At 42.3% G+C, this 27,441-nt stretch overlaps 1 protein-coding gene across 1 annotated transcript; it reads right to left on the minus strand.

Annotated features, from left to right (window-relative positions):
• Positions 1-13,479: 13,479 nt before the first annotated feature.
• Positions 13,480-27,309, minus strand: LOC120066615 (creatine kinase U-type, mitochondrial-like). Its single transcript, XM_039018040.1, has 9 exons — positions 27,101-27,309; positions 26,210-26,408; positions 25,343-25,438; positions 24,131-24,352; positions 23,899-23,984; positions 19,491-19,614; positions 17,126-17,260; positions 15,331-15,456; positions 13,480-14,308 (listed from the first exon to the last, which is right to left on the minus strand). Exons 1-9 carry the CDS (start codon positions 27,247-27,249, stop codon positions 14,201-14,203), a joined length of 1,245 nt encoding a protein of 414 aa, XP_038873968.1. The 5' UTR covers positions 27,250-27,309; the 3' UTR covers positions 13,480-14,200.
• Between the last annotated feature and the right edge of the window lie 132 nt (positions 27,310-27,441).

Genomic DNA, 27,441 nt, shown 5'->3' on the forward strand with positions numbered 1-27,441 from the left:
TGCGCAGCTACGTTGTAAACTGTCATTCATAGGCTAGGTTGTAGCAACCTCATGATGGGTATAGGGAAAATTAAAGTGTCATGTAGTAGCCTAAACCTATTGATGTTACATTTAGCTGGGTGAATGGAATATGAATGACAGTCTTTCAATACGCTGTAATAGAAATAAGTCCATGCTCATGAAAAAAAAAGTGTCCTCCTTCATGTGAAACGGCACTGAACGCAACTGCAGTGTATGTGATATGAGTGTCGACCAGCGATTGAGGTCCTGCTTAGATTTCTCCAAGGCTGGTTTGAAATTAAAATTGAACAGGTCTTTGAATTTCCGAGTCACACAGACCCCTACATAGGTGAAAGTATTGGGGGCTACCGTGAAAGGAAATGAATCAAAAGATAGAGTATACAAAACAAAAACACCTGCTCTTTCCATGACTTTAGCCTTATTCCCGACGGGATACCTTTTACTGGGGGAGCTCAGGTAATGTAATTATGTGTACCAGCACAAATCACCACATCCGTAATTTTAGTCCCGTCCGATCCAGTAGGTTAAATGATTTACTTGTCAGGAAGGTTATTATACCATCCCTAAAAGCCTACTGTTTTTCGGTAAACGCTTTCGACACGTTGTAGTAGTGTCCATGCCCCGACGAATTGAGGCTGATCATTCGGTAACCTAAGGCGCTTATTCAATATTCTTTACTAACCAAATTATTCCCCCACTCCAGAAGCCCTAAAGCCTGTCTGATCAGCGGGATATTATTGTAGGCATAACCGCTTCTAGTCGGATAGCCAGAGCCTTAGTAAGTATATCTTACCGAGGTAAAAACAGTTTCAGGTTGGATATTCGACGGATATTCGCCTATAAACAGTTAGGGACTGTCAACACAGTGACAAAAAAATACATCTAATTTCGATAGCTCTTTAACCATTACTCCTAACACTTTCAAAACTGGTTGTAGCTAACATTACATGAATTTTTCAAAATGTAGAATTTCAATAGCTCCTTGGTCATGTGATCTAGTGACTTCAAACAAGGTTCAGAATGTCCACTCAATGGGCCTACACATTGCACACCCTTTAGTTTGTCCATTTTTTATCTCACATGGTTTTACATGAATCTTTCAAATTTGCAATAGCTCCTTGGTCATGTCAATTACACACCTAAGAAGCGTGTGGTGGATATACACCCATATTGCATAACCTCTAGTCAAGTATCTTCTATATTGTTGTACATTATTATTAGTTTGACAATTAGGGGGTTCAGTCCAGTGTTGTGTTTACCCTTTTCTTTAATATTTATCTACAATATTTGGTAGTTCTAAGTACTTATTTTCCCTGTTATTTATTTTTCCACAGTATTTAACAGCGGTACACAATAGGAGAGAGACAGATAATATCTCAGTTCGTCGTTAATATCAACCATAAAGGAAAAGGGCAAAGTACGAGAGTCATGCTATTAATTGTCCAAAGCAGGGATGGAGTGAGCTAGTGAGGTAGGCTGCAGTGGGTTTGCTGGTCAATACATATACTGAACATGTAACCACAGTAATGGTGGGCAGTAAATCAATGAATAAAAATGTAATATTGACAAATTAAACATACATTGTAGACCTTTAATCTTTTCCAACATGTCAACAGACATTTAACTTCAATTAAGTACAAACCATTTCACAGTGTTAACTTTCTCTTTATCCCTGGTTGATGTTCATTTCAGAGCCTCTTCAGTGTGGATAGGGTATAGCATACATTTCAACAACAAAGACAGCACTTCCAGTTTGTGTTCTTTACTCTGTTGAACTCTTTAGTCTTCATTCCTAGGCACAGCACATGGAACCACCGTTGGCATGCTAAACATTCAATCTAAAACAAAACAAAGCGTAACACATTATAAATAATATCAAATATCAATGCAGTATGACAAATGACGAATTAGCCATCCATTGTGTTATATCATAAATTGTCCTACATGCCGTCACTGTTGTCAAAAGATTATAAACATGTTCAATAAAGTTACTAACCCAGTCAGTCTTTGGGCCACATCCAGGTTCTTTATAAGTGGCACACATGAAGCAGTTGTTGGCTTTGTTGAACTCTGAAATCATAGGCATGAACTGAACATATGGCTGTCCCACACAACTACATAAAAATAAAGAATTTACATTTACTTTGAATTAAATGTCATTACATACCAGACATTTTTAGCATATCCTCAGCCATTTCTTTTTGCAGTTGCTCCATGTGTTTTTGAAGGTTGCATATCAATTTGGGATGGGACGTTGGGGAAGTTCTGTGCAACTTCCTTGGCCATCTACACTAAAAAAATAGATTTTTTGACCTAATTGTCACATAACAGCTAACCATTCATTATTGAAAATATAACTATCAAACCTGCATTACAAAGACCCCTCAGCTGAAGGAGTCCTGCTGCATGGTGTGAGTTATTTTCCCTCCTTTCCACTTTATGTCCGCCCAGTCGTCTTTTCCTTGGCAGGATCTTCTCATTTGGAAGTATTCTCTTTTTTATGTAAAAATAATGGAATTATGATTAGTTATAGGCAAATGAATACACAAGCCAAATTTGTATGTCTATAATCTAGTAGTAATTTAGTAGTAGAGGTAATTTCCTTTATGCCCCATTCTACACACAGCCTAAATTATAGGCACTGAACCATTTACAGGACAATAATAAAAGTAGCATATAGGATCCAACCCTATCACAGAGTGAATTAAATGTAGAGCGTTTGTAGACTTAAAGAAAAAACTATTAAGTGACAGTTTCATCAGTACATGCTTAAAGAAAGTCATATCACAAAGACCGCAGATGACAGTGCCCACCAAATCTCTGACAATAGAGAATGAATTGTAAGCACCAAAGCGTGTTTGTCAAAATAATATCTGAAAATGTCAGTTGTTGAACATAATACTTTATTTGCAATAGCAATTTATGATATATGCAGTTGAGGAATATTCCATGTACCAACACTACATGTAGGACGGACATAAGACATTCCCACATACAGTATTTTCTTAATTTTTAATTTGACCTTTATTCAACCAGGTAAGCCAGTTGAGAACAAGTTCTCATTTACAACTGCGACCTGGCCAAGATAAAGCAAAGCAGTGTGACACAAACAACAACACAGAGTTACACATGGAATAAACAAATGTACAGTCAATAACACAAGATTAGGGAGGTAAGGCAATAAATAGGCCGTAGTGGCGAAATAATTACAATTTCGCAAATAAACACTGGAGTGAGATGTGCAGAAGATGAATGTGCAAGTAGAGATACTGTGGTGCAAAGGAGCAAAAAAAATACAAAATATAAATAAAATAAATAACAATATGGGGATGAGGTAGTTGGATGGGCTATTTACAGATGGACTATGTACAGGTGCAATGATCTGTAAGCTGCTCTGATAGCTGATGCTTAAAGATAGTGTCGTGGTAATTTCCTGTATTACTAAACATTGAGAGAGCAAACCACACACAAGTCAGAGTTATATTTTAAACTCCATCTTTAATTATATGAGCTTCGCCATAGCCCTTTTTGACTCTCAGATCAATTCTGTGTCTATAAATGAATTCTCTGAGAGTCCCTACAAAACAATTCTTAGTATCATTTATAGCCAAGACACACCCCTCTCAACTCACCGGACGAAACAGATCTTAGGAACATTACAAAGGGCCTTTTACTTGAAAGAGGAGTATCCCATAATTTATAGCATTAGCTATAAATTATCGTTCAGTTTGGTCTCTTTAACCGAGGTTCTAATCTCGTTCTTGGTACCACTTAGGACCAAAACATTACCTCATCCAATGGCATATATCAATTGTCAATTCTAGATACTCCCATCTCAAATACACCCCCTCTTCTCCCCACTCCTGGAGAAGCTCACTAAGGGGAGTGAACCTCTAGGTCATATACTATGAAAGATAAGTTCAACATCAGCAGAGGGGTAATATAATGATTCCAGACACTGCCATACTCCTTCCCCCAATGGGAAAAGAAGGGAGTGACCAGCGTACAGACATAGTGGAGCCCTTCTCCCTTTCTGATATTCTGCATATTATGAAAGTAAATAAAACATCTTATTTATCTATGTTACCTAACTAATTCTGATTCAGCTACGACAATAGTGAGGGAGATATGAGTCTCCAGCTTCAGTGATGTTTGCAATTTGTTCCAGTCATTGGCAGCAGAGAACTGGAAGGAAAGGCGGCCAAAGGAGAAATTGGCTTTGGGGGTGACCAGTGAAATATACCTGCTGGAGCGCATGCTACGGGTGGGTGCTGCTATGGTGACCAGTGAGCTGAGATAAGGCGGGGCGTTACCTAGCAAGGACTTATAGATGACCTGGAGCCAGTGGGTTTGGCGACGAATATGAAGCGAGGGCCAGCCAACGAGAGCATACAGGTCGCAGTGTTGGGTAGTATATGGGGCTTTGGTGACGAAACGGATGGCACTGTGATAGACTGCATCCAATTTGCTGAGTAGAGTGTTGGAGGCTATTTTGTAAATGACATCGCCAAAGTCAAGGATCGGTAGGATAGTCAGTTTTATGAGGGTATGTTTGGCAGCATGAGTGAAGGATGCTTTGTTGCGAAATAGGAAGCCGATTCTAGATTTAATTTTGGATTGGAGATGCTTAATATGAGTCTGGAAGGAGAGTTTACAGTTTAACCAGACACCTAGGTATTTGTAGTTGTCCACATATTCTAAGTCAGAACCGTCCAGAGTAGTGATGCTAGGCGGGTGGGCAGATGCAGGCAGCGATCGGTTGAAGAGCATGCATTTAGTTTTACTTGCATTTAAGAGCAGTTGGAGGTCACGGAAGGAGAGTTGTAGGGCATTGAAGCTCGTCTGGAGGTTAGTTAACACAGTGTCCAAAGAAGGGCCAGAAGTATACAGAATGGTGTCGTCTGCGTAGAGGTGGATCAGAGAATCAGCAGCCGCAAGAGCGACATCAATGATGTATACAGAGAAGAGAGTCAGCTCGAGAACTGAAACCTGTGGCATCCCCATAGAGACTGGCAGAGGTCCGGACAACAGGCCCTCTGATTTGACACCTTGAACTCTATCTGAGAAGTAGTTTGTGAACCAGGCGAGGCAGTCATTTGAGAAACGAAGGCTGTTGAGTCTGCCGATAAGAATGCGGTGATTGACAGAGTCGAAAGCCTTGGCCAGGTCGATGGATACGGCTGCACAGTATTGTCTTTTGTCTATGGCGATTATGATATCGTTTAGGACCTTGAGCGTGGCTGAGGTGCACCCATGACCAGCTCGGAAACCAGATTGCATAGTGCAGAAGGTACGGTGGGATTCGAAATGATCAGTGATCTGTTTGTTAACTTGGCTTTCGAAGACCTTAGAAAGGCAGGGTAGGATAGATATAGGTCTGTAGCAGTTTGGGTCTAGTGTCTCCCCCTTTGAAGAGGGGGATGACCACGGCAGCTTTCCAATCTTTGGGGATCTCAGACGATACGAAAGAGAGGTTGAACAGGCTAGTAATAGGGAGGGGTTGCAACAATTTTGGCGGATCATTTTAGAAAGAGAGGGTCCAGATTGTCTAGCCCAGCTGATTTGTAGGGGTCCAGATTTTGCAGCTCTTTCAGAGCATCAGCTATCTGGATTTGGGTGAAGGAGAAATGGGGGAGGCTTGGGCAAGTTGCTGTGGGAGGTGCAGAGCTGTTGACCGGGGTAGGGGTAGGCCAGGTGGAAAGCAAGGCCAGCCGTAGAAAAATGCTTATTGAAATTCTCGATAATCGTAGATTTATCAGTGGTGACAGTGTCTCCTAGCCTCAGTGCAGTGGGCAGCTGGGAGGAGGTGCTCTTGGACTTTACAGTGTCTCCATGGACTTTACAGTGTCACAGAACTTTTTGGAGTTTGTGCTAAACAATGCAAATTTATGTTTGTAAAGCTATCCTTTGCTTTCATAACTGCCTGTGTATATTGGTTCCTAACTTCCCTGAAAAGTTGCATATCGCGGGGGCTATTCGATGCTAATGCAGTACGCCACAGGATGTTTTTGTGCTGGTCAAGGGCAGTCAGGTCTGGAGTGAGCCAGGGGCTATATCTGTTCCTGGTTCTACATTTTTTGAATGGGGCATGCTTATTTAAGATGGTGAGGAAAGCACTTTTAAAGAATAACCAGGCATCCTCTACTGACGGAATGAGGTCAATATCTTTCCAGGATATCCGGGCCAGGTCGATTAGAAAGGCCTGCTCCCTGAAGTGTTTTAGGGAGCGTTTGACTGTGATGAGGGGTGGTCGTTTGAGCGTGGACCCATTACTGACGCAGGCAATGAGGCAGTGATCGCTGAGATCCTGGTTGAAGACAGCAGAGGTGTATTTAGAGGACAGGTTGGTCAGGATGATATCTATGAGGGTGCCCGAGTTTACGGATTTGGGATTGTACCTGGTAGGTTCCATGATCATTTGGGTGAGATTGAGGGCATCTAGCTTAGATTGTAGGATGGCCGGGGTGTTAAGCATATCCCAGTTTAGGTCACCTAACAGTACAAACTCTGAAGATAAATGGGGGGCAATTCACATATGGTGTCCAGGGCACAGCTGGGGGCTGAGGGGGGTCTGTAACAAGCATCAACAGTGAGAGACTTATTTCTGGAAAGATGGATTTTTAAAAGTAGAAGCTCGAACTGTTTGGGCACAGACCTGGATAGTATGACAGAACTCTGCAGGCTGTCTCTGCAGTAGATTGCAACTCCGCCCCCTTTGGCAGTTCTGTCTTGGCGGAAAAGTATACACATACATAGAGGAATTTTTCAGCTATGATTTTACCACTCAGAATCCAGAATGGATATGACAATGGGGCCAGCACAGGACGTAATACACCCTTACAACAATCTACGTTTTGATCTTCTTGACTTCTTATCTGGTAAACTGCTACTATGTGTCAAGAAAAGAGCCCCAATTAGGGGTTAGTGTCCTCCAGTAAAAAAGGGCTTGTTTAGATTAAAAACTATTGCCCTGTGTCCCCGTTCATAGGAGCATGAGAGACTAGTCAGTGGTAGAATTGAGTTGGCACTTTATTGGCCCAAACACCCATAGACCCACAAGGTTGAGGTTACTCATGGGCAGTAATTAGTCATATATATTTTTTTGCATTGATGCATTTTGTCTTCTAACTGTCCAAGAATAGCATCCAAAGTGTTAGGAAATATTTGTTATCATAAATACAAAGGAGGATGTCTCTCCTCATACCTCTGGCACTTTAGTCAGACTGCCAGACTGTGCACCACAGAGCCAATCAGGAGAGAATACATACAGGTCAACGGTGCCAGTTGAAAGTCAAGGGGTGTGTCTGTGCCTTTTGGATTACTCTCTCTTTACAGTCTGCTCTGCACATGTCTGAAAGTGACAGAGCCAGCAGCCAAGAGAGTTTTTCACAGTATGTCATAAAGAAGTATTACACTTATGAATGTATGTAAAATGCTAATATGTATTAGATCCAGTACAATGGAATAACTAAGACCTGAATTTGAATGCAGCATGTTCCGATTCCTCCTTCTCTTTCTGTCCAGCAGGGTCAACCAAAAACACTGGGCCTGATGGTTCATGCAGATACTGGGGAAGCAATATAGAAATGTATTGATCCCTTAAATAATTTTACTATTAAATGACCCATATCACAACCCTCATACCTCTTCACAAAAATGCACCTAAATCAATTTTGGAAAAAGGATTTTACTCACAAAAGACGTAGGAATTTATTTTCCCAGTTAGAAATAGTAGGCCATGCATCAAATAACTATTTTCATCAGAAAAACAAACCCTCAAATGCAATATTGCATTTTGTAAGTTGTCTGCAGGTGGCTTGTTGTGAATGCACTCAAATATCGTCATTATCAGGTTATGTAAACTGCGTTCTAATACTCAACGTAGAAGGATTTGTCTTAATGTACAGTATATGAAAGTGATGCTATGAAAAGGATTGACTGACAAATCACTGCCTATTACTGTGACTAAAAAGAGCATATGAAACATTGTTTTTCATGAGGCCTACCTGTGTGCCTTCCTTTAAGCACCTCTGTTTGAACACCTCTCCTGTCCTTGATCCATTCCACATACAGCCATTTGCGGATCTTTTCAGTGTCCATGTGAAAGATAGTTATTGCGAGGATGGAACATTTGTTGACGTATTTTTTTTTTTTAAACACCCATGTAAAATGAAGGCCTGCAAAGCTTACATATTTAAGTCTAATAGCATGAGATGAAAGTAGACAAACATCAGAGTGTGCGATATGAAGGTATGACATTCTGTGGACATTCTGAACCTTGTTTGAGGTCAGTAGGTCACATGACCAAGGAGGTATTGAAATTCTACATTTTGAAAAATTCTTTTTAAATCCTGTGAGATGAAAATGGACAAACTAAGGGGTGTGCAATATAGAAGGGTAGTCAGTGGACATTCTGAACCTTGTTTGAAGTCAAAAAAACTTTGTACTTTGTTTACGTTCCCTAACTAATTCAACTTGGAATACAAAATGCTGCTCACATTTCCACATGTCTATTAGCTTTGGAAAGCGAAGTAATGTCCAAATCGTGAAAATAAGACGTGTGCAATGTTGTGCGCAATTTTTCCAACATCATGACACTTATTTGGAGTCTGTGGCTCAAGTGGTTTGAAAGCTATTGAGGTTTGAATGCGCGAATATCCGTTGAATATCCAACTTGAAACTGTCTTTACCTCGGTGTATATCTTATAGTCACAGCAAAGCAGGCTAACAGGGTAGTAGAACTCACATTTCAGTGGGCATTTTTCAGACTGATATTATGGCCTGTGACATGGTTGGGGGGAGTGACCCCTGCTTAAGTTTTTTCTGCGTAGATGTCGCATAATACGGGTGTCAGTTTAGAAGGTCCTCGTCAAAATGTTTGCATTGATCATTAATTCACTTTTAGTCTGAGGTGGTCACACCTGCTGAGGTTGTGATTTCAGGTATTAGGCCAGACGCTGTTGATTGCCTCAGTTGATGGCAAAGAAGTTTACTGTCCAGTTCCTCATGCTCATAGTGGTTTTGTCTGGATTTTAAGTGGAGGTCCTCTCTGTAATGTGATTCTCTCCTTATAGAGGTCTGCAGATGGCGTGGTTGAGTGCCTCTGATCAATGTCGTTTCTAAGGTTAGCAAGTTTTGTAATATGCCCTGACCTCTTATTCATGCCGGCGTTATATGATACGATCTGGCCACGTAGGTATGCTTTCAGCGCTTCAGGGTGCACATTATTGTCTCTGAAAGCCGATTGAGCTCAAGGAAAAAATCCTTTTGGGCAGATAGATAGGTATGTGTTCAATTCTTCATCTGAGAAGAGACGTGGATTGAGTCGCCAAGTGCGTTGTGGGAGAACGTTATCAGGAAAACACAATACCATTACCACTGCACTGTGGTCCGAGATGACAATACCCTCATAATCAGAAGACTTTAGTATTGGGAGCAACTTGTTGTCTAGAAGGAAACTATCAATTCTGGAATACATCTGATGGACTGGGGAAAATAAAGAATATTGTTAAAATGTAGGATTTTTAAATCTCCAAGGGTCTGTTACACAATATTCTTGGTTAAAATAATTAATAAAACATGCTGATTTAGAAAGGGACCCTTATACTGTTTTAGAGCGATCTAATGTGGGGTGCAGGACACAGTTCAAATCCCCCGCTAGTATAAGTCAGTGAGTGTTCAGATCAGGAAGGAGTGAAAAAAAACTCCCATAAAAACTGGTCATTGGCCCAATTAGGAGCATAAATACTGGCTAATACAACTGGCGTGTTGAATAGTTTGCCCTGCACAATGACAACACATTTGACCTGGTGGTTCAAACAGCACATGTTCCAACCGACAAATTGAGTTGCTGCCCTGCCTAGTCTATTTGGCAATGCCAGAGTGAGGCTATTCAAAACCTTTGAAAACCTCTGCAAGGGGGACTGGGAGGTGAGGAGCTGAGTGGAAGAAAACAACAAAATAGAAAAAAAATGTAATAGAAAAGTAACACATTCACATTGAGAACTAACATGCACAATAACACCCCAAGTGTTAGCCTCATCTTTACTAGTCCTGTATTAGCGGAGACAGGTCTAGATGGTATTGCTGGCCGACCAGCATGGTCTAGCTGGTATTGCTGGCCGACCAGCATGGTCTAGCTGGTTCTGCTGGCAGACCAGCATGGTCTAGCTGGTTCTGCTGGCCGACCAGCATGGTCTAGCTGGTTCTGCTGGCCGACCAGCATGGTCTAGCTGGTATTGCTGGCCGACCAGCATGGTCTAGCTGGTTCTGCTGTCCGACCAGCATGGTCTAGCTGGTTCTGCTGGCCGACCAGCATGGTCTAGCTGGTTCTGCTGGCCGACCAGCATGGTCTAGCTGGTATTGCTGGTCGACCAGCATGGTCTAGCTGGTATTGCTGGCCGACCAGCATGGTCTAGCTGGTTCTGTTGGCCGACCAGCATGGTCTAGCTGGTATTGCTGGCCGACCAGCATGGTCTAGCTGGTTCTGTTGGCCGACCAGCATGGTCTAGCTGGTTCTGCTGGCCGACCAGCATGGTCTAGCTGGTTCTGCTGGCCGACCAGCATGGTCTAGCTGGCTATGTTGGCAGACCAGCATGGTTTAGCTGGCTATGCTGGCAGACTAGCCTCTGTTGTGTTTTCGCTGGTGACCAGCGTTCGTTGCGTTTTCACAGTTTCTTTTCCTGGTGATCAGACTTCGGTTGTGTTTTTTCAAGTGAGCAGTAGTGACGTGCAGTTTAGTGAACGATTCGTTCTTTTTGAACAACTATTTTCACTGACTCGAAAGTCATGATTTGTTTTTTTCTGAGTAACTCGTACATGTTCGTGGTTCACTTGACCGACCTTCTGGCCGCAATATATCCTACAGCAGGATTAATACGCAGTCCTCCGGTAACTCGGGAGACGTGCTCCGACCAACAGCTGTCTGTCATATACGTGCGCAAGCCAAAAGAGATCATTCTGAAGGCAGAGTAGAGAAGAAAAAAAGTGTTTAGAACTGATAATTGATTGCATGGTGCGAGAATGAATGCAATGTATTTTGACTACTGAAGGCTATGATGGACTCAGCTTTGTACACTGAACAAAAATAGAAACTCTCAGGATGGAACAATTGAGTTACAGTTCATGTAAGGAACTCAGTCAACTGAAATAAAGTCATTAGGCCCTAATCTATGGATTTCACATGACTGGGAATACAGACATGCATCTGTTGGTTGCAGATACCGTGGGAAAAAAAGGGAGGGGCGTGGATCAGAAAACCAGTCAGTATCTGGTGTGACCACCATTTTGCCTCATGCAACGCGACACATCTCCTTTTGCGTAGAGTTGATCAGGCTGTTGATTGTGGCTGGTGGAATGCTTCCCCACTCTTCTTCAATGGCTGTGCCAATTCGCCGGATATTGTCATTAACTGGAACACGTGGTCGATCCAGAGCATCCCAAACGTGCTCAGTGTGTGACATGTCTGGTATGGAACATTTCTGGGATCTTTTATTTCAGCTCATGAAACATGGGACCAACACTTTACATGCTGCGTAATGCTCAGTGCACTACTTTTGTGTGTGTGTGTGGGGGGGTGGATTACTAGTTCCCGCGGCTATGACTGAGTGTACAAAACATTAAGAACACCTTCCTAATATTAAGTTGCTCCCCACCAGTTTGACCTCAGAACAGCCTCAATTTGTCTGGGCATGGACTCTACAAGGTGTCGAAAGCATTCTATAGGGATGCTGGCCCATGTTGACTCCAGTGCGTACCACAGTTGTTTCAAGTTGGCTGGATGTTCTTTGGGTGGTGTACCATTCTTGATACACACGGGAAACTGTTAAGCGTGAAAAACCCAGCAACGTTGTAGTTCTTGACACAAACTGGTGTGCCTGGCACCTACTACCATACCCCTTTCAAAGCCACTTGCATTTTTCTTGCCCATTCATCCATGTCTCAATTGTCTCAATGCTTAAAAATCCTCCTTTAACCTGTCTCATCCCCTTTATCTACACTGATTGAAGTGGATTTAACAAGTGACATCAATAAGGGATCATGGCTTTCACCTGAATTCACCTGGTCAGTCTGTGTCATGGAAAGAGCAGGTGTTCTTAATGTTTTGTACACTCAGTGTATGTGAAAAGTGGTGCCATTCCCCTACAGGCCCTGGTTACATCTTACAACTGGTTACATGTGTTTTTTTTAATCTAATCAAGATGATCCAGATACAACAAGTCCCTTTCTACCTCAGTAAGTGGTCAGGAAGATAATCAAAATCAATAATTTTAATTTTCTACACCGGTCTAAAAATGTGGGCCCAATTTTAACACCAGGTATAAAACAGGACTTCCGTGTGCTGTGATGAGTCTGTGCTTTCTGGCTTGTCATTGTTCCCGTGCGTCCTGCAGCTCCACTGAAGGCTTGAGGATTAGTTGGCTGTGCACAGACAAAGCCCCCCTTGGAGTTCCTAGTTCCCGTTCCTCCATAAGACAGTTGCCATGGCAACGTACCATTTTTCCCTGTGAGATTTGGGAGGAGGACCAAGGTCTGCAGACTGCAATGCAAAGCGGGCGGGGGCGCTTCAAGTAGCTTGGCTGTATTGTACAGGGTTCAGTAGGCACCAAACGGAAAATGACCGGGAAGAACTGCTCATTTCTGTTTTCCGTTCCAAAACATTTTGCTATGGTGTCAACAACCCAGATTTCAGTAACACAACATGCCGCTCCAATGCTTTTCAAACAATCACTGGTTGGATAGAGAGAGGGATTCTTAAAACCTTGTAATACAAACACTTCAGGGTTTATTTGCAGCTCTGAATAACACGGATGCTGTTGCAATGTCAATGTTCAGCATTGGGAACAAGACAAATTGTTCCCCTAGTTTTCTAGCACATATTATGTTACAATGTCAAACAGCCTGGCTGGCAGATCTGAAGTCAGTCGTAAGACACAGTGCTCTTGTTAGAACATCTAGTATCAAAACATGTTATCACTTCTTTACCAGTCTTTAATGAGCAAGTAATAACGATTGTAGTAGTTGTGCAACATTGTGAATGCTACTCAGATTTATGACCTTAAACTGTGTATTGGCTCCACATTATCAGAGTTTGTTCACACTAATCAGTGATTTACAGTAATTCAATCAAATGCATAGAAAACCAATCAACGCTAACTCCCTTTGGCCATAAGTCTTGGTATAGTACAGCGGTTGGTTATAGCACAGTGCAGTGTTAAGAGGATCGGTATTGTCACATGACCCCAAACCCTACCAAGCTGATCACAATCAAGCACTGAGAGCTTGGTTACCATGGCGCCCATCCACTGTAATAAGTCACTCAAAGCATTGCTTTCATGATGGGATGAAATCACGCACACGCAGACACACACACACACACACGCTTTAAACAGTTACAGGTTGCAATGTGGTCAAGTTCAACACAATTCTATAAGCCTATGGGTCAACAACACACGGGCACGTAACAGGTTTATAATATTAATGACGAATGAGAGAAGAAATGCATTAAACACATGGTTCCTTTAATAAAATCTGTCCGAGAATGATGGTGGGTTGAAATGATATTGCTGCTTGATACATACAGTACATCATGGAGCACAGTAGTTTAGCATGAGTTATTATTAGTACGACTTAGTTTGACCCGTGTCCTATTAGAACTTCAGCATACAAACCCCTAAGAAGTCTTTTCAGTCCAACATGGTTGTTGTGCTGCATTCAAGTCCATTCAAGTCGTCATCTATCACTACATGGTTACACTTTGGGTGTAGACTACCACAAATGGATGGATTACACTACCGTAGCAGTATCAGTATAGCATATAGCCGTGCTCCTCCATATCCCGATACAGAGGGAAGACGAGGAAGTAGTAGTATCGGACACAGAGTATAGGACATGCTGTAGTCTAGGTGTAACAGGCCTAGGTGTCAGGTTGGGGGCTATTAAGTAGAAGGAGTTCCATTGCATATAGTTGCATTGGGATTAGAGATATAGGTATGCACTAGAACATTCTAAATGTGCATTCCTACCGGAGTGTAACGTTCTTGGAACATTTGGTGCCATTTTAAATTCGACATCTCAAACAGAGTTGGACTAAATCTGGACATTACCTATGGCTCTGAATGGGGATGAGACAGACAGGTCGGTAAGAAGAGGTATATCTGGGTCGGAGGGGTTGGGTGGTCTACTTCTTGAACGGCGGAGGGATCTTGATGTCCTGACCCTTCTCCAACTTCTTCTCACAGTCGATCAGGTAGTTGACGCCGTCCACCACCGTCTGCACTAGCTGGACCTGATCACACAGAGAAAGTCAGTGGGAGCATTCTTTCTTTCACTCACAGACCTTGCCCTTGCATTCCTCACCGATTGGTTCTGGAGAGCTGCAGTGTGTGCAGGCCCCACCCCCTCCCCCCGTACCTGGTTCAAATAATCAACCGCATCGTGATTGGTGTTTGTGTGCATCTAAATGCAGTGTTAGCGGAGGATCTTCAGGTAAGTGCCAAAATTAAAGGAAACACCGACATAAAGTGTCTTAATAGGGCGTTTGGGCCACAACGAGCTGCCAGAACAGCTTCAATGCGCCTTGGCATAGATTGTACAAGTGTCTGGTACTCCGCACACATTGTGGCTCTCCGGGACTCACACCAGCAACACACAATACAGAATAGTCCCATTGTCGTCTTTTATCTATGTCACCATCTCGCATGCAGACACAGGCATGACAGCATGACTGGGTACACAAGGGTGTACACAACACACAAACAGAGGCAAGACGGTCTCTCTCCTCAAGACACTGTTCAAGCCTTCCAGTACAACCCATGGCCGCATCTCAGTAGTCTAAAATGGCTTCCTCGCTTGTGTCCTCTCATTTACTATACAGAGCTGTAAAGAAAATGCATTTGGTACTCTTCACCCGTATTGTTTTGACCTACCTTCTCAGATTCTGAATAACAGCTTTTGACTTGCCTTCTTAAGCCCTTGCCTCCTAAGGAGCTGAGGCTATTGATGAATGTCCGCCATCTCAGTCGGTTCCTGGCAAGTTTTTCCAGGTCGTACCTTAGTTCTAATATCCTCATTTGGGATAATAACTGTTATTGCATTACCTTGTATTGTAGGCGCAGGTAAAGGAGAGGAGTGGAGAGTACGCCATTTTAGACTATTTGAGATGCACCCCGTGGCTGTGTGTGTGTGTGTGGGGGGGGGGTGAAGTTTCCCCTAGTACAGATCTAGGATCAGCTTCCCCTTCCCAATCCAAACGGACTCAAGATCAGTGTCTAAGAGAAACTTCACCCTACACTATGTATTCCTTATTACCTCTGACTGTCCCAGTCTGTCCAGGTTGGAGATGTCAAAGGTGCTGCCCACGGCTGCAGTGTCCACTCCTCCGGTACCTCTCTTCTGCAGACGCAGGTTGTCCAGAATCTTTGCGAAGCGGGGGTCCTGCAGTGGGGTTACAGACACAAACTTTTACAGATGCACCATTGAGAGCATCCTGTCGGACTGTATCACCGCCTGGTATGGAAACTGCACCGCCCGCAACGGCAGGGCTCTCCAGAGGGTGGTGCGGTCTGCCCAACGCACCACCGGGGGCACACTGTCTTCCCTCCAGGACACCTACAGCACCTGATGTCACAGGAAGGCCAAAAAGATCACCAAGGACATCAACCAGCCGAGCCACGGCCTGTTCACCCCGCTATCATCCAGAAGGCGAGGTCAGTACAGGTGCATCAAAACTGGGACCAAGAGTCTGAAAAACAGCTTCTATCTCAAGGTCATCAGACTGTTAAATAGCCATCACTAGCCGGCCTCCACCCAGTACCCTGCCCTGAACTTAAGTCACTAGCCGGCTACCACCCGGTTATTCAACGCTGCACCTTAGAGGCTGCTGCCCTATGTACATAGACATGGAATCACTGGTCACTTAAATAATGTAACACTAGTCACTTTAATAATGTTTACATACTGTGTTCTACTGTATTTTAGTCAATGCCACTCCGACATTGCTCATCCTAATATTATATATCTCTTAATTCCATTTTTTTTTTTTTTTTTTTTACTTTACTTAGATTTGTGTGTTAGATATAACTGCACTGTTGGAGCTAGGAACACAATCATTTCGCTACACCCTCAATAACATCTGCTAAATATGTGTCACGTTTCTGACCTTATTTCCTTTGTTTAGTCTTTATTTAGTTGGTCAGGACATGAGCTGGGTGGGTATTATCTATGTTGTCTGTTTCTATGTGGGGGTTCTTGTTTGGCCTGATATGGTTCTCAATCAGAGGCAGGTGTTAGTCATTGTCTCTGATTGGGAACCATATTTAGGTAGCCTATTTTGTAGTGTGTTTTGTGGGTGATTGTTCCTGTTCGTGTGTTCATCTGGTCTGTGTTCACTAGTTCGGGACTGTAGCGTCCTCGGTTCTTTCTGTCAGTTTGTTGTTTTTGTTCGTTGTTTAAGTAGCCTATTAAAATATGGATTATCATCACGCTGCAGTTTGGTCCTCCTCTCTTTCACCCGAAGACAGCCGTTACAATATGTGTATGCGACCAAAACAATTTGATTTGATTTGATTTTAATGGGGCACAAAACGTAGGAAATGAAGAGATACTATCTGAACTTGTCCAACAGGAAACACTCATTTCCGATTTAAAAACGTTTTGCTAGGGTGTGCCCTCACAAGCACGCCCTGGTTAGCGAGCGGAGAGGAATTTACAGAAGACAGATGGGCCTTGAAGATGGGACAGATGGGCCACTGGAAAGTGGGTATCTTGTTGGTCGCTGGTGTGAGGGTAAACAGGTCTGTGTGTTTGTGAGTGCGTGAATCTGTATAGGGGCAAGCCAAACATCTATTATCTTAGTAAGACGTCTTATGAAGAAAAAATATCTTGAAACAAGATGAATTATCTTACCCCACATGTGTCAAGCTTTTTTAGGTCAAAATAAGCAACATTATCTGCTGATGTAGTCAGATAATGTATCTTGGTAAGAAAAAAAATGAATTTTAAATGTATTATCACTCAAAACAAGATTATATTTTTTTTAGGTAAGACTGTTTTTGCTGTGTATATTTGTTGAGGCTCTGAGTAGATATTGCAGTGTGTGTGTTACCTTGCTGAGCTTGGGCAGGTTGACGTGTACTCCAGCGCGGAGCCCAGTGCCCAGGTTGGAGGGGCAAGTGAGGATGTAGCCCAGTCTCTCATTCCACATGAACTCCCAGCCTTTCTCCTGGATCAGCCTCTCCACCTGACCAAACATTACATGAGAACTTGAGATTAGATGAAAACTAGATTGTCATTTTATTTCCCCTTGAAATGTGTCATGCACACATAGACTGTCGATCAACAGCCATACAGTGATCGGGTGGGTGGGTGTACCTTTGTCTTGTCCAGACATCTTAAAAGAAAACAGGTTATTGTACGCTACCATGTTTTATTGTGGGTCCTTCACATGGACTGTCAACTGTGGGACCTTATATATATGGTATGTACTTCAGGAAAGTATTCAGATCCCTTGACTTTTTCCACATGTTGTTACATTACAGCCTTAATCTAAAATGGATTCAAACAAATTATACTCCTCAGCAATCTACACACAATCCCATAATGACAAAGCAAAAATAGGTTTTTAGACATTTTTGACGTATAAAAAATGTAAGTATTTTTATATATACACACACATATATAGACCATTTGCTATAAGACACGAAATTGACGTCAGGTGCATCCTATTTCCATTGATCATCCTTGAGATGTTTCTACAACTTGTTTGGAGTCCACCTGTGGTGAATTCAATTGATTGGACATGATTTGGAAAGGCACACACCCGTCTATTTAAGGTCCCACAGTTGACAGTACATGTCAGAGCTAAAACCAAGCCATGAGGTCGAAGGAATTGTCCTTAGAGCTCAGAGACAGGATTGTGTCGCGGCACAGATCTGGGGAAGGGTACCAAAACATTTCTGCAGTATTAAAGATCCCCAAGAACGCAGTGGCCTCCATCATTCTTAAATGGAAGAAGTTTGGAACCGCCAAGACTCTTCCTAGAGCTATTGGGGGAGAAGGGCCATGGTCAGGGAGGTGACCAAGAGCCGGATGATCACTCTGACAGAGCTCTAGAGTTCCTCTGTGGAGATGGGAGAACCTTCCAGAAGGACAACCATCTCCGCAGCACTCCACCAATCAAGCCTTTATGGTAGAGTGGCCACTCCTCAGTAAAAGGCACATGACATCCCGCTTGGAGTTTGCCAAAAGGCACCTAAAGACTCTCAGACCATGAGAAAGAAGATTCTCTGTTCTGATGAAACCAAGATTGGACTCTTCGGCCTGAATGCCAAGTGTCATGTCTGGAGGAAACCTGGCACCATCCCTACGGTGAAGTATGGTGGTGGCAGCATCATGCTGTGGGATGTTTTTCAGCGGCAGGGACTGGGAGACTAGTCAGGATCAAGGCAAAGATGAACGGCGCAAAGTACAGAGAGATCCTTGAAGAAAACCTGCTCCAGAACGCTCTGGACCGCAGGAGTGGCTTCGGGACAAGTCTCTGAATGTCCTTGAGTGGCCCAGCCAGAGCTCGGACTTGAACCCGATCGAACATCTCTGGAGAGACCTGAAAATAGCTGTGAAGCAACGCTCCCCATCCAACCTGACAGAGCTTGAGAGGATCTGCAGAGACGAATGGGAGAAATTCCCAAAATACAGGTGTGCCAAGCTTATAGTGTCATACCCAAGAAGACTCCAGGCTATAATCACTGCCAAAGATGCTTCAACAAAGTACTGAGTAAAGGGTCTGAATACTTATGTAAATGTTATTTTTCCATTTTTATTTTTAATAAATTAGCAAAAAAATCTAAAAACCTGTTTTTGCTTTGTCATTATGGGATATTCTGTGTAGATTGATGAAGAAAAAAAACAAATTTGATACATTTTTGAATAAGGCTGTAAACGAAAAAATTTGGAAAAAGTCAAGGGTTCTGAATAGTTTCCGAAGGCACTGTAGACAGGTGTGTGCCTTTCCAAATCATGTTCATTCAATTTAATTTACCACAGGTGGACACCAATCAAGTTGTAGAAACATCTCAAGGATGATCAATGGAAACAGGATGCACCTGAGCTGAATTTAGAGTCTCGTAGCAAAGGATCTGAATAGTTATGCAAATAAGGTATTTCTGTTTTATATTTGTCATAAATCTGCAAACATTTCTAAAAACCTGTTTTTACTTCGTCATTATCGGGTATTGTGTGCAGATTGATGAGGAAAATGTTTTATTTAATTCATTGGGGTCTGAATACTTTCCGAATGCACTGTAGTAATACCTGTGTGTATTGCTGAGTGTGTGTAGTGTAGTCATTGCTACTGTTTGGCCATTACTACTGTTCAATAACAGTCCTTGCTTTAACAATTTGGCGTCTCCTGTATCTAATGAGGAACGTGGAACAATTAGATAAATAACTCAAGTGTGTGAGTGTGTGTGCACCTCTTTCAGGCCTGTGCAGAAGCGGTCAAACACTCTCTTCATGTTGCCTCCCTTCTCCATAGAGATGACCCTGGTGTGATCCTCTTCATTGATCCAGATGAGGAAGGTCTTCGTGTTGTTGTGCCTGGGTTTTGGTACAAATGAGTGGAGACGGTTTAAAAATCACAAAACACTCTCTTAAATCAATACTTCAATTTATATTGAAATCAACGGATCCCACCGCTGCCACCAGTGTACGTAGACTATTTTTGCAGGAGCTGACCTCAACCATTGATATCGATGCTTTTCCTTAACGTTGGTAAAAAAGAAATGCTGTGCTCGGAGCCCTCGTCATAATGGATTGAGTTAGACAACATCAATATATGACTAAGAGATCATTTTCCTATTCTCCATTGCACCAGCTAGAGTTGATGTCCCGGGTTCCATTTACCATACATGTACCTACTTTATAACTTCATGCACAAAACATTGAGGTGATGGTCGCCGTATACAGTATTGCCATATACGCGATAATCTCATAGTAATGCATTGTTATGCATACAGTAATGCCATACAATTAATAATCTCATTGTAATGCACTGTAATGAATTGCATTCAGTAAAAACAGACTTCCTAAAAACAATTAGAGAAAGTAATGGATAGGTCTGGAGCCAGGAGAGCGGAGGGCAGGATGAAAGGAGGAGAGCTGTCAAACGGAGAGAGAGAGGGTGAATTATAAAGGAGAGGAGAAGAGTTTGGTATGATGTAGGCACAGAGGGGGGAGGGGTAAGAGGAAAGCTGGTGATCGATGCTGGAGCAGCACCAGGCTATTTCTGGGCACCAGGCTGAAACTCAATGCGGAGAGGGCATTGTCTGCAGGGCCATAGCCAGGTTCTGAGTTTTAGCGAGGTCTTGAGGGTGGTGAGAGGGGGTTAACTTTCTTAGAAACGTAAAGAAAGTTGAAGCTCATTTACTGCGTTTCTATATAATTTACAAACTCTAAAATGTCATTTGGAGAACAGCAAAAACAAGCACAAATGACCCCAGCTATTATCACATTGGTTGCTGTACTTCATTCACCTCAGTCAATCTACAAACACATAGCCAATTGACTTTTCCCACATTTTGTTATATTGTAGCCTGAATTTTAAAAAAAAGAAAAATTGTCACTGGCCTATAAACAATATCCCATAATGTCAAAGTGGAGTTATGTTTTTAGAAATTTGTACAAATTAATTCAAAGATAAAGATGAAATGTCTTGAGTCAATAAGTACTCAACCCCTTTGTTATGGCAAGCCTAAATTAGTTCAGGAGTACAAATGTGCTTAACAAGTCACATAATTAGTTGCATGGACTATGTGCGCAATAATAGTGTTTAACATGATTTTTGAATGACCATCTCATCTCTTTACGCCACACATACAATTATCTGCAAGGTCCTTCAGCTGGATCGAATCCTGAGCTGACAAGGTAAAAAAACAAAATCTGTTGTTCTGCACCTGAACAAGGCAGTTAACCTGAACAAGGCTGTCATTGTAAATAAGAATTTGTTCCTAACTGACTTGCCTAGTTAAATAAAGGTTATATAAAATACATTTAAAAAAAGCTGTGAATTTCCAACAGATTCAACCATAAAGAAGTGCAGACCTTTGAGCATGGTGAAGTTATTAACACTTCGGATGGTATATCAATACATCCAGTCACTACAAAGATAATGGCGTCCTTCCTAATTAAGTTGCCGGAGAGGCCAATGGTGACTTAAACAGTTAGAGTTTAATGGCTAAGATAGGAGAAAACTGAGAATGGGTCAATGACATTGTAGTTACTCCACAATACTAACCTAATTGACAGAGTGAAAAGAAGGAAGCCTGTACAGAATAAAAATATTACAAAACATGCATCCTGTTTGCAACAAGGCACTAAAGTAATACTGCTAAAAAAATGTGGCAAAGAAATGAACGTTGTGTTCTGAATACAACGTGTTATGTTTGGTGCAAATCCAATACAACACATTACTGAGTACTTCTCTCCATATTTTCAAGCACAGTGGTGGCTGCATCATGGTATGGGTATGCTTGTAATCGTTAAGGACTGGGGAGTTTCAGGATAAAAAATGATGGACCAGACACTTGGAGATGAATTGATCTTTTAGCAGGACAATAACATAAAACACAAGGCCAAATCTACACTGGAGTTGCTTACCAAAAAGATTTCACTTAAATCTACTTGAAAATCTATGGCAAGACCTGAAAAGACTTACCCAGAAAGACTCACAGCTGTAGTCGCTGACAAAGGTGCTTCTACAAAGTATTGACTCAGCGGTGTGAATACTTATGTAAATGAGATATTTCTGTATTTAATTTTCAATAAATTTGCCAACATTTCTAAAAACATGTTTTCACTTTCATTATGGGGGATTATGTGTAGATGGGTGAGATTTTTTATTTAATTAATCCATTTTGTATTCAGGCTGTAAAACAACAAAATGTGAAATAAGTCAAGAGGTGTGAATAGTTTCTGAAGGCCCTGTATATAATTAGCCGCTGCGGATTAACTCACATTAACACAGCACCGGGATTAAAAACTATAATTGACAGAGCGATCCATTGGCAGAAAAGTATTTTATTAACAAAAGGTAAACAAATACATTTGCTTTACAGATGCTATTTTTTGTTGTTGCAGTTTTACAGCTAATTTCCTGCAATTCTACACATTTTGCCATGCCTTATGCCACGTTAATATGATACCTGAGCAAGAGTGACTAGCTAAAGCAATGGGGGCCCCCTGGAGGTCAGGGCCCCTGGACATGTGCCCTGCGTGCCCGGTCAGTAATTCGGCCATGATAACTCGAAATTTAGATAGCTGGCTAGACTAACTAGACTCATTTACCAATTTAAAACATTTGAACTGACATGGGCTAATTGAGTGACTTTCTATAGCTAGGTTTCCATCCAATTGGCAACAGATTTGAATGTGAATATTCTCAAATTCGATATTAAAAACAATAAGCGTGTTTTCCCCTCCAAAGATGTTTCCATCAAATTGGCTTGTTGCAGATAAAAGGCTGTGTGTGATGAGGTAGTGCACATAAAATACCTTTTGTATTTTCAACTGTACTGATGGTTTTGCTCACAATTCTTTTTGCCTTATATAGCAAGTGTGCCCACCCTGGTATTGGCAAATGCGCACACCGCTACCTGCACACTTTTGGCTAGAGTGCACCTGTAGCCTACCAGATGAGATTATTATTATGGACAAAAGAGCAAGATTACTTTTATTTGTCAAACAGCAGTCAAGCATCGATCATCATTTCACCAGAATAAGACCCTCTATATTTCTTGGAAAGGAGCATCAAGATCACCATGCCCTTTCACCACCCTGTGACGTTCATCATCATTTATTGAATCTATTGCCTAATAAACTGCATTCTTTCCCAATAAATCAGTGGGAGGACCACACAACATGTCATCGTGTGACTTCAACTTCAATAGGATGGTTATTATATAAATATTTGCGCATAAGAGCGTTTCCACTGACATTTCTCGCATAATTAATTTTACTGATACAAAAAAATCCCACCTTGTCTAGCGTATTTTGTTTTGTAGACATTTGGAAAGTTTACCGAAAAATTTCCTGCAGGCCTGACATGAAATTGTACTTTACGCGCATAAAAAGGTTGGATGGAAACCTGGTTAGTGAGTGACATATAACAAGAGAAAAATAGTCCAAATTAAATCAGGAAATCTGTTATCAATTTTGCTGTTTTTGCCCAGGAGGTCTCAGTCATGTAATTTTACATCTAACTAAGATGTTAGATGTTTGGTGCAGTATTTCTAAAGTGAACAAAATGTACATGAAAACTAGTCTTCTCTCGTTGAATGACAACAAACACGTAATTAAAGAATCCCTACTGTTAACCAATCACAGACGAAAGGGTGTAGACTTCATCTACTGAACTGCGACTACCCTCAAGAAAAAAGATGTGCTCGAACAGCAAAAAATTCAATAAAAAAATGCACCAAAACCAACACAAATTTCACAACATTTTGTCAGAATATATGCGCGAACAGTATCAACTGGGAAGCATACGGTAAGCTATACTAGTACGTTGGCCCTAGAGCAAATTAAGGTTAAGTGCCTTGCTCAAGGACACGTCGACAGATTTTTCACCTTGTCGGCTCGGTATTCGAACCAGCGACCTTTCGGTTACCCGACCAACACTAACTGCTAGACTACATGCCACTAATGCACGTTTAAGGCTCAATCTAGAGGAGCTACAAGCTAGTGGGCATTATTTTGCTAGCAGAGTCATGGTGATGTGTAGCATGAACTGTATGCAAATAACTGTGAAACAATCAAAATCACCTCTCACTGTTATGACTGTTAATGACCACTAAGGGTCCGTATCTATAACTAACAGGTGCTTACCAGATACCGCGTGCGTCTGGCCAATCACGAGCCATCCCCGAACAGGTCAGCAGAGGAGACACGGGTTTGTCAAACAGGAAGTGGTCCTGTGTTAACATAGTAGAGACAGGAAATGCGGTCTTAATGAAAGTGGAGCAATATCAATGTCCTCCCCAAAAATCCTTGCTATTATTTCCCTTTTCTCACTCTCCTTTATGTCCTTACAACACTTAAAATGGGCCTCTTGACTCACGTCGATGAGCTGCTGCTGCTCCTGGTCTGTCATGTGTGTGAGGCTGTAGTAGGTCCCTGCCAGGTCCCCCTTCAGGCCAGCCAGGGCGTCAACCACCACCCTCTCCACCTCGCGGCGTTCCGCCCGGGTACACGCCGGGGGCAGGCTCAGCCCCCTGATGCTACGGCCAGTCCTGACCCGTGACGACAGCACGTAGCGCTCGTCAAAGTTGCCAGACGTGAGCTGCAAACGGAGAGAAATAGAAGAAATAATGACTGGCGTAAACAGTATCACAACACCAACATTGATGGAGGAAATTTGTGAATGATCTATGATCCCCAAAGAGCAAAAGGGTTTAAGCAAAAGGGTGTATGCCATATAATTCATTGTAGCTTATAATATATTCACGTAACATAACATTCCAATATGCGCAATGGATGTACTGCATAATTATATAATATTAGCTGGTATAACTGATTAGTGTAGTGCATTGACTGTATATGAATGGACAAAGCCAACGTCACACCACTCATTGCTATGTGACGACTCAATGGCGCATTTGAAGCTCAGGAAGTCTGTTTTATCTTAGTAAGAGGTCTCATGGGTGGGATTCTCAAGACATAACATTTGCAGCTTGAGCTACTCCAGGAAGTGATGTTGCAAGCTGCGACCAGGGGAGTACGACTGCCCCGTCTCATGGAGCATCTCAAGTTGAAGGCCGACCGGGGTACTGCAGGCTGCAACTAAGCTATCCTTATAACTTATTCTGTGTGCGATTTTAAAATAATTGGTTCAAGGACATACATCTGGTGTAATAGAAGCAATTATTGATACCATGATTGTCTTCGAATTTGTTCTTTATTTGCATGAAGATTGACCACGAAGATGGCCATTTTCCCATTGACTATAATAGGGGACCCTGCTTTGTTAAAACAACAGCCTCGGTCGGTCTTGAACTTCATGGCTTCAATGAAAGGGGGCAGTCATTCTCCCCTGGTGTAGTGTCCAGTAAGTGAATCTGTCCACCTTCTAAACGTTAGATAACTTCACTGTCACATCTAGGTAGCGTCCCAAATGGCATCCTACTCCCTATGAAGTGCACTACTTTTGACCAGGGCCTGCACCCTATTCCCTATGGGGTCTGGTCAAAGGTAGAGCACGATCAAAGGAGTAGGGCGCCATTTGGGACGCAAACCCTATACTGTTGTTTTCAGTGAAGTTGCATCTCTGTACCTTGCTGGAGTCCAAGTCGGTGGGATGGGTCATAATCTGAGGGTCGTAGCCATTGTGCCGCTCCTTGATGACTGGGTCAAGGAGGTCTGCAAACACCTGAAACCCCCACATCCACATCAGAAGTCTGACCATATAACACCATCATATAGCCTACAATAGTTGTCACACCTAAGCTGAAAGGATGGGAGTTCTTCAAATGATCATTGTCACTTTATAAACTACTAGACAGGCTTACAGTATAGTATTGTAATGCAGTTTAGTTAAGCAATAAGGCCCGGGGGGTGTGGTATATGGGCAATGTCCACTCACTGGGCGGGGCACTAATGCAGACCACAGTCATAGTCACATGATGAGACAGAGCATCATCTGCATACGAGTGAGGAAATAATAATGATATCACTTTCTATTTTGAGAACCTTTCAAGTTCATAGCAAGCAATGAGATTGCAATAGAATGTGGTCCATGAACCATTGCGCACGCTACTGATCATTTTACATGCCAAAAGTGTTAAATAGGCCACAGGGTAGTCATTCATTCTCAATGTCTCTGAGATAAATGTAGTCCATTGACTAAATTGGCTATTTATGGCTAAAGCGATTGCTTTTCTTTGTCGTTAAATATCACAGCTTGACCTTCAACCATACATTTAGGGGGCGTCTGAAAATGTTACTAGCTGTCAAATCCTTTCTTCCTCCTCGTGCTCATTTCCCCAAATCCTCACCTTCCTCTCAAAGCTCATTGGAGGATGAGGTCCAAAGGAGGGACTTCGGATCCTCTCCTCCTACTCTTTGAGAGAACAAACACAGCCTATGGCTTCACTACACTGACCTTGAACTACTGCCTCCAACTAATTCCCCTTGCTCTGACCTCGTATGACTCCTCGTCCCCTGCCACCATGCCCACAGTCTTGATGAAGGGGTGCCCGGGGTTGTCCACGCCAGTCTGGATGGCCTGGTCCAGGGAGTACCCGTTGGGAGTGGTCTTGTCCACCAGCTTGGCATAGATGGCTGGGGTCAGGTGGCTGGCCATGCAGTTGTTGTGCTTGCGTAGGTCCGGGTACTCCGCACTGTCAGGACACAGTCAGTCACTCACCAAAAAATGGCTATATCATTGTAACTGAGAAACAACCACATGGACAGTTTAAAATTCTAAATGAAATTGGAAATGTGCACATGACTAATTAGCGGTGTTGGGTGTGCAGTAGATTCTGCCTATTATTAGGCCTATAAAGTCACAAAAACAGAGTTTTCCCAGACCCCATGCAGGTCATATAAAGTCAAATTTAGACAATTCCACCATGGTTCTGGAAAAAAACTGTCTCATCAACAATTAGAACATATCAATGTGGCCTAGTATTTGTTAGCAAAACATTCCCTCGTGGAACCATGTAGCATTCAGAGAAGGATTTTGAAAATATGCATATTTAATTCTTTATATCTATATTAATTATTCATCATTAGGCATAAAGAACATGTGGTGCAATATAAGTTAAATATATCTCGAGAATAAACAGGCCTAGGTCGGTTATAATTTTCACAAATAGGTTAGTTTATGATCGAAAGACTCGAAATACCACATTCGTCTCCCAGTTGCTGGCATTGCTTTGATAGTAAAATTATTTAATCGAGGTCAGCATATTATCCACGTATTAAACTACTCTATCTAAATCCTTAATGACAATATGGCAATACACTCTCGCACCTGACATGGCTAAACTGAAAATGTCCATATATATCAGTAAAGGGCGTCGTGGTTTACCTGGCGGGGTACACTCTCCGTGCTTGCGCTCCGGCGGTGACATGTTCACGATTGAGCAGAAAGCCCGCTGTCAAAGACCCGGCTCCAATTAATGACAGAATCCCCACATTTCGTTTGGAGGACAACACTCTGGCGAAGTTGTTTGCCATTGTTTTATTTCCACAGTTCAAGAGGTAGGAAAGGATGAACGGGACCCTTGCTGATGCTAAGCGTCTAAAAGGAAGGGATGAAATCAGAGAGAATGGATGAGTGAGACTGGAATAGAGGAGACGTGGTGTGAATGCTAAGGGGTCCAAGAGAATACAGCAATAGACGAAGCAGTCTACACTACACTAAAGCAG

The sequence above is a fragment of the Salvelinus namaycush genome, chromosome 21, assembly GCF_016432855.1.
Source record: "Salvelinus namaycush isolate Seneca chromosome 21, SaNama_1.0, whole genome shotgun sequence".
NCBI classification, from domain to species: Eukaryota; Metazoa; Chordata; class Actinopteri; order Salmoniformes; family Salmonidae; genus Salvelinus; species Salvelinus namaycush.

Excerpts from the sequence above, each read along its gene's own strand:
- LOC120066615 (XM_039018040.1), bottom strand. The coding sequence starts at position 27,249 with ATGGCAAACAACTTCGCCAGAGTGTTGTCCTCCAAACGAAATGTGGGG. Across the intron at positions 26,409-27,100 it reads CGGAGAGTGTACCCCGCCAG|TGCGGAGTACCCGGACCTAC; the intron begins GTAAACCACGAC and ends GTGTCCTGACAG. Across the intron at positions 24,353-25,342 it reads CCGACTTGGACTCCAGCAAG|CTCACGTCTGGCAACTTTGA; the intron begins GTACAGAGATGC and ends CTCCGTTTGCAG.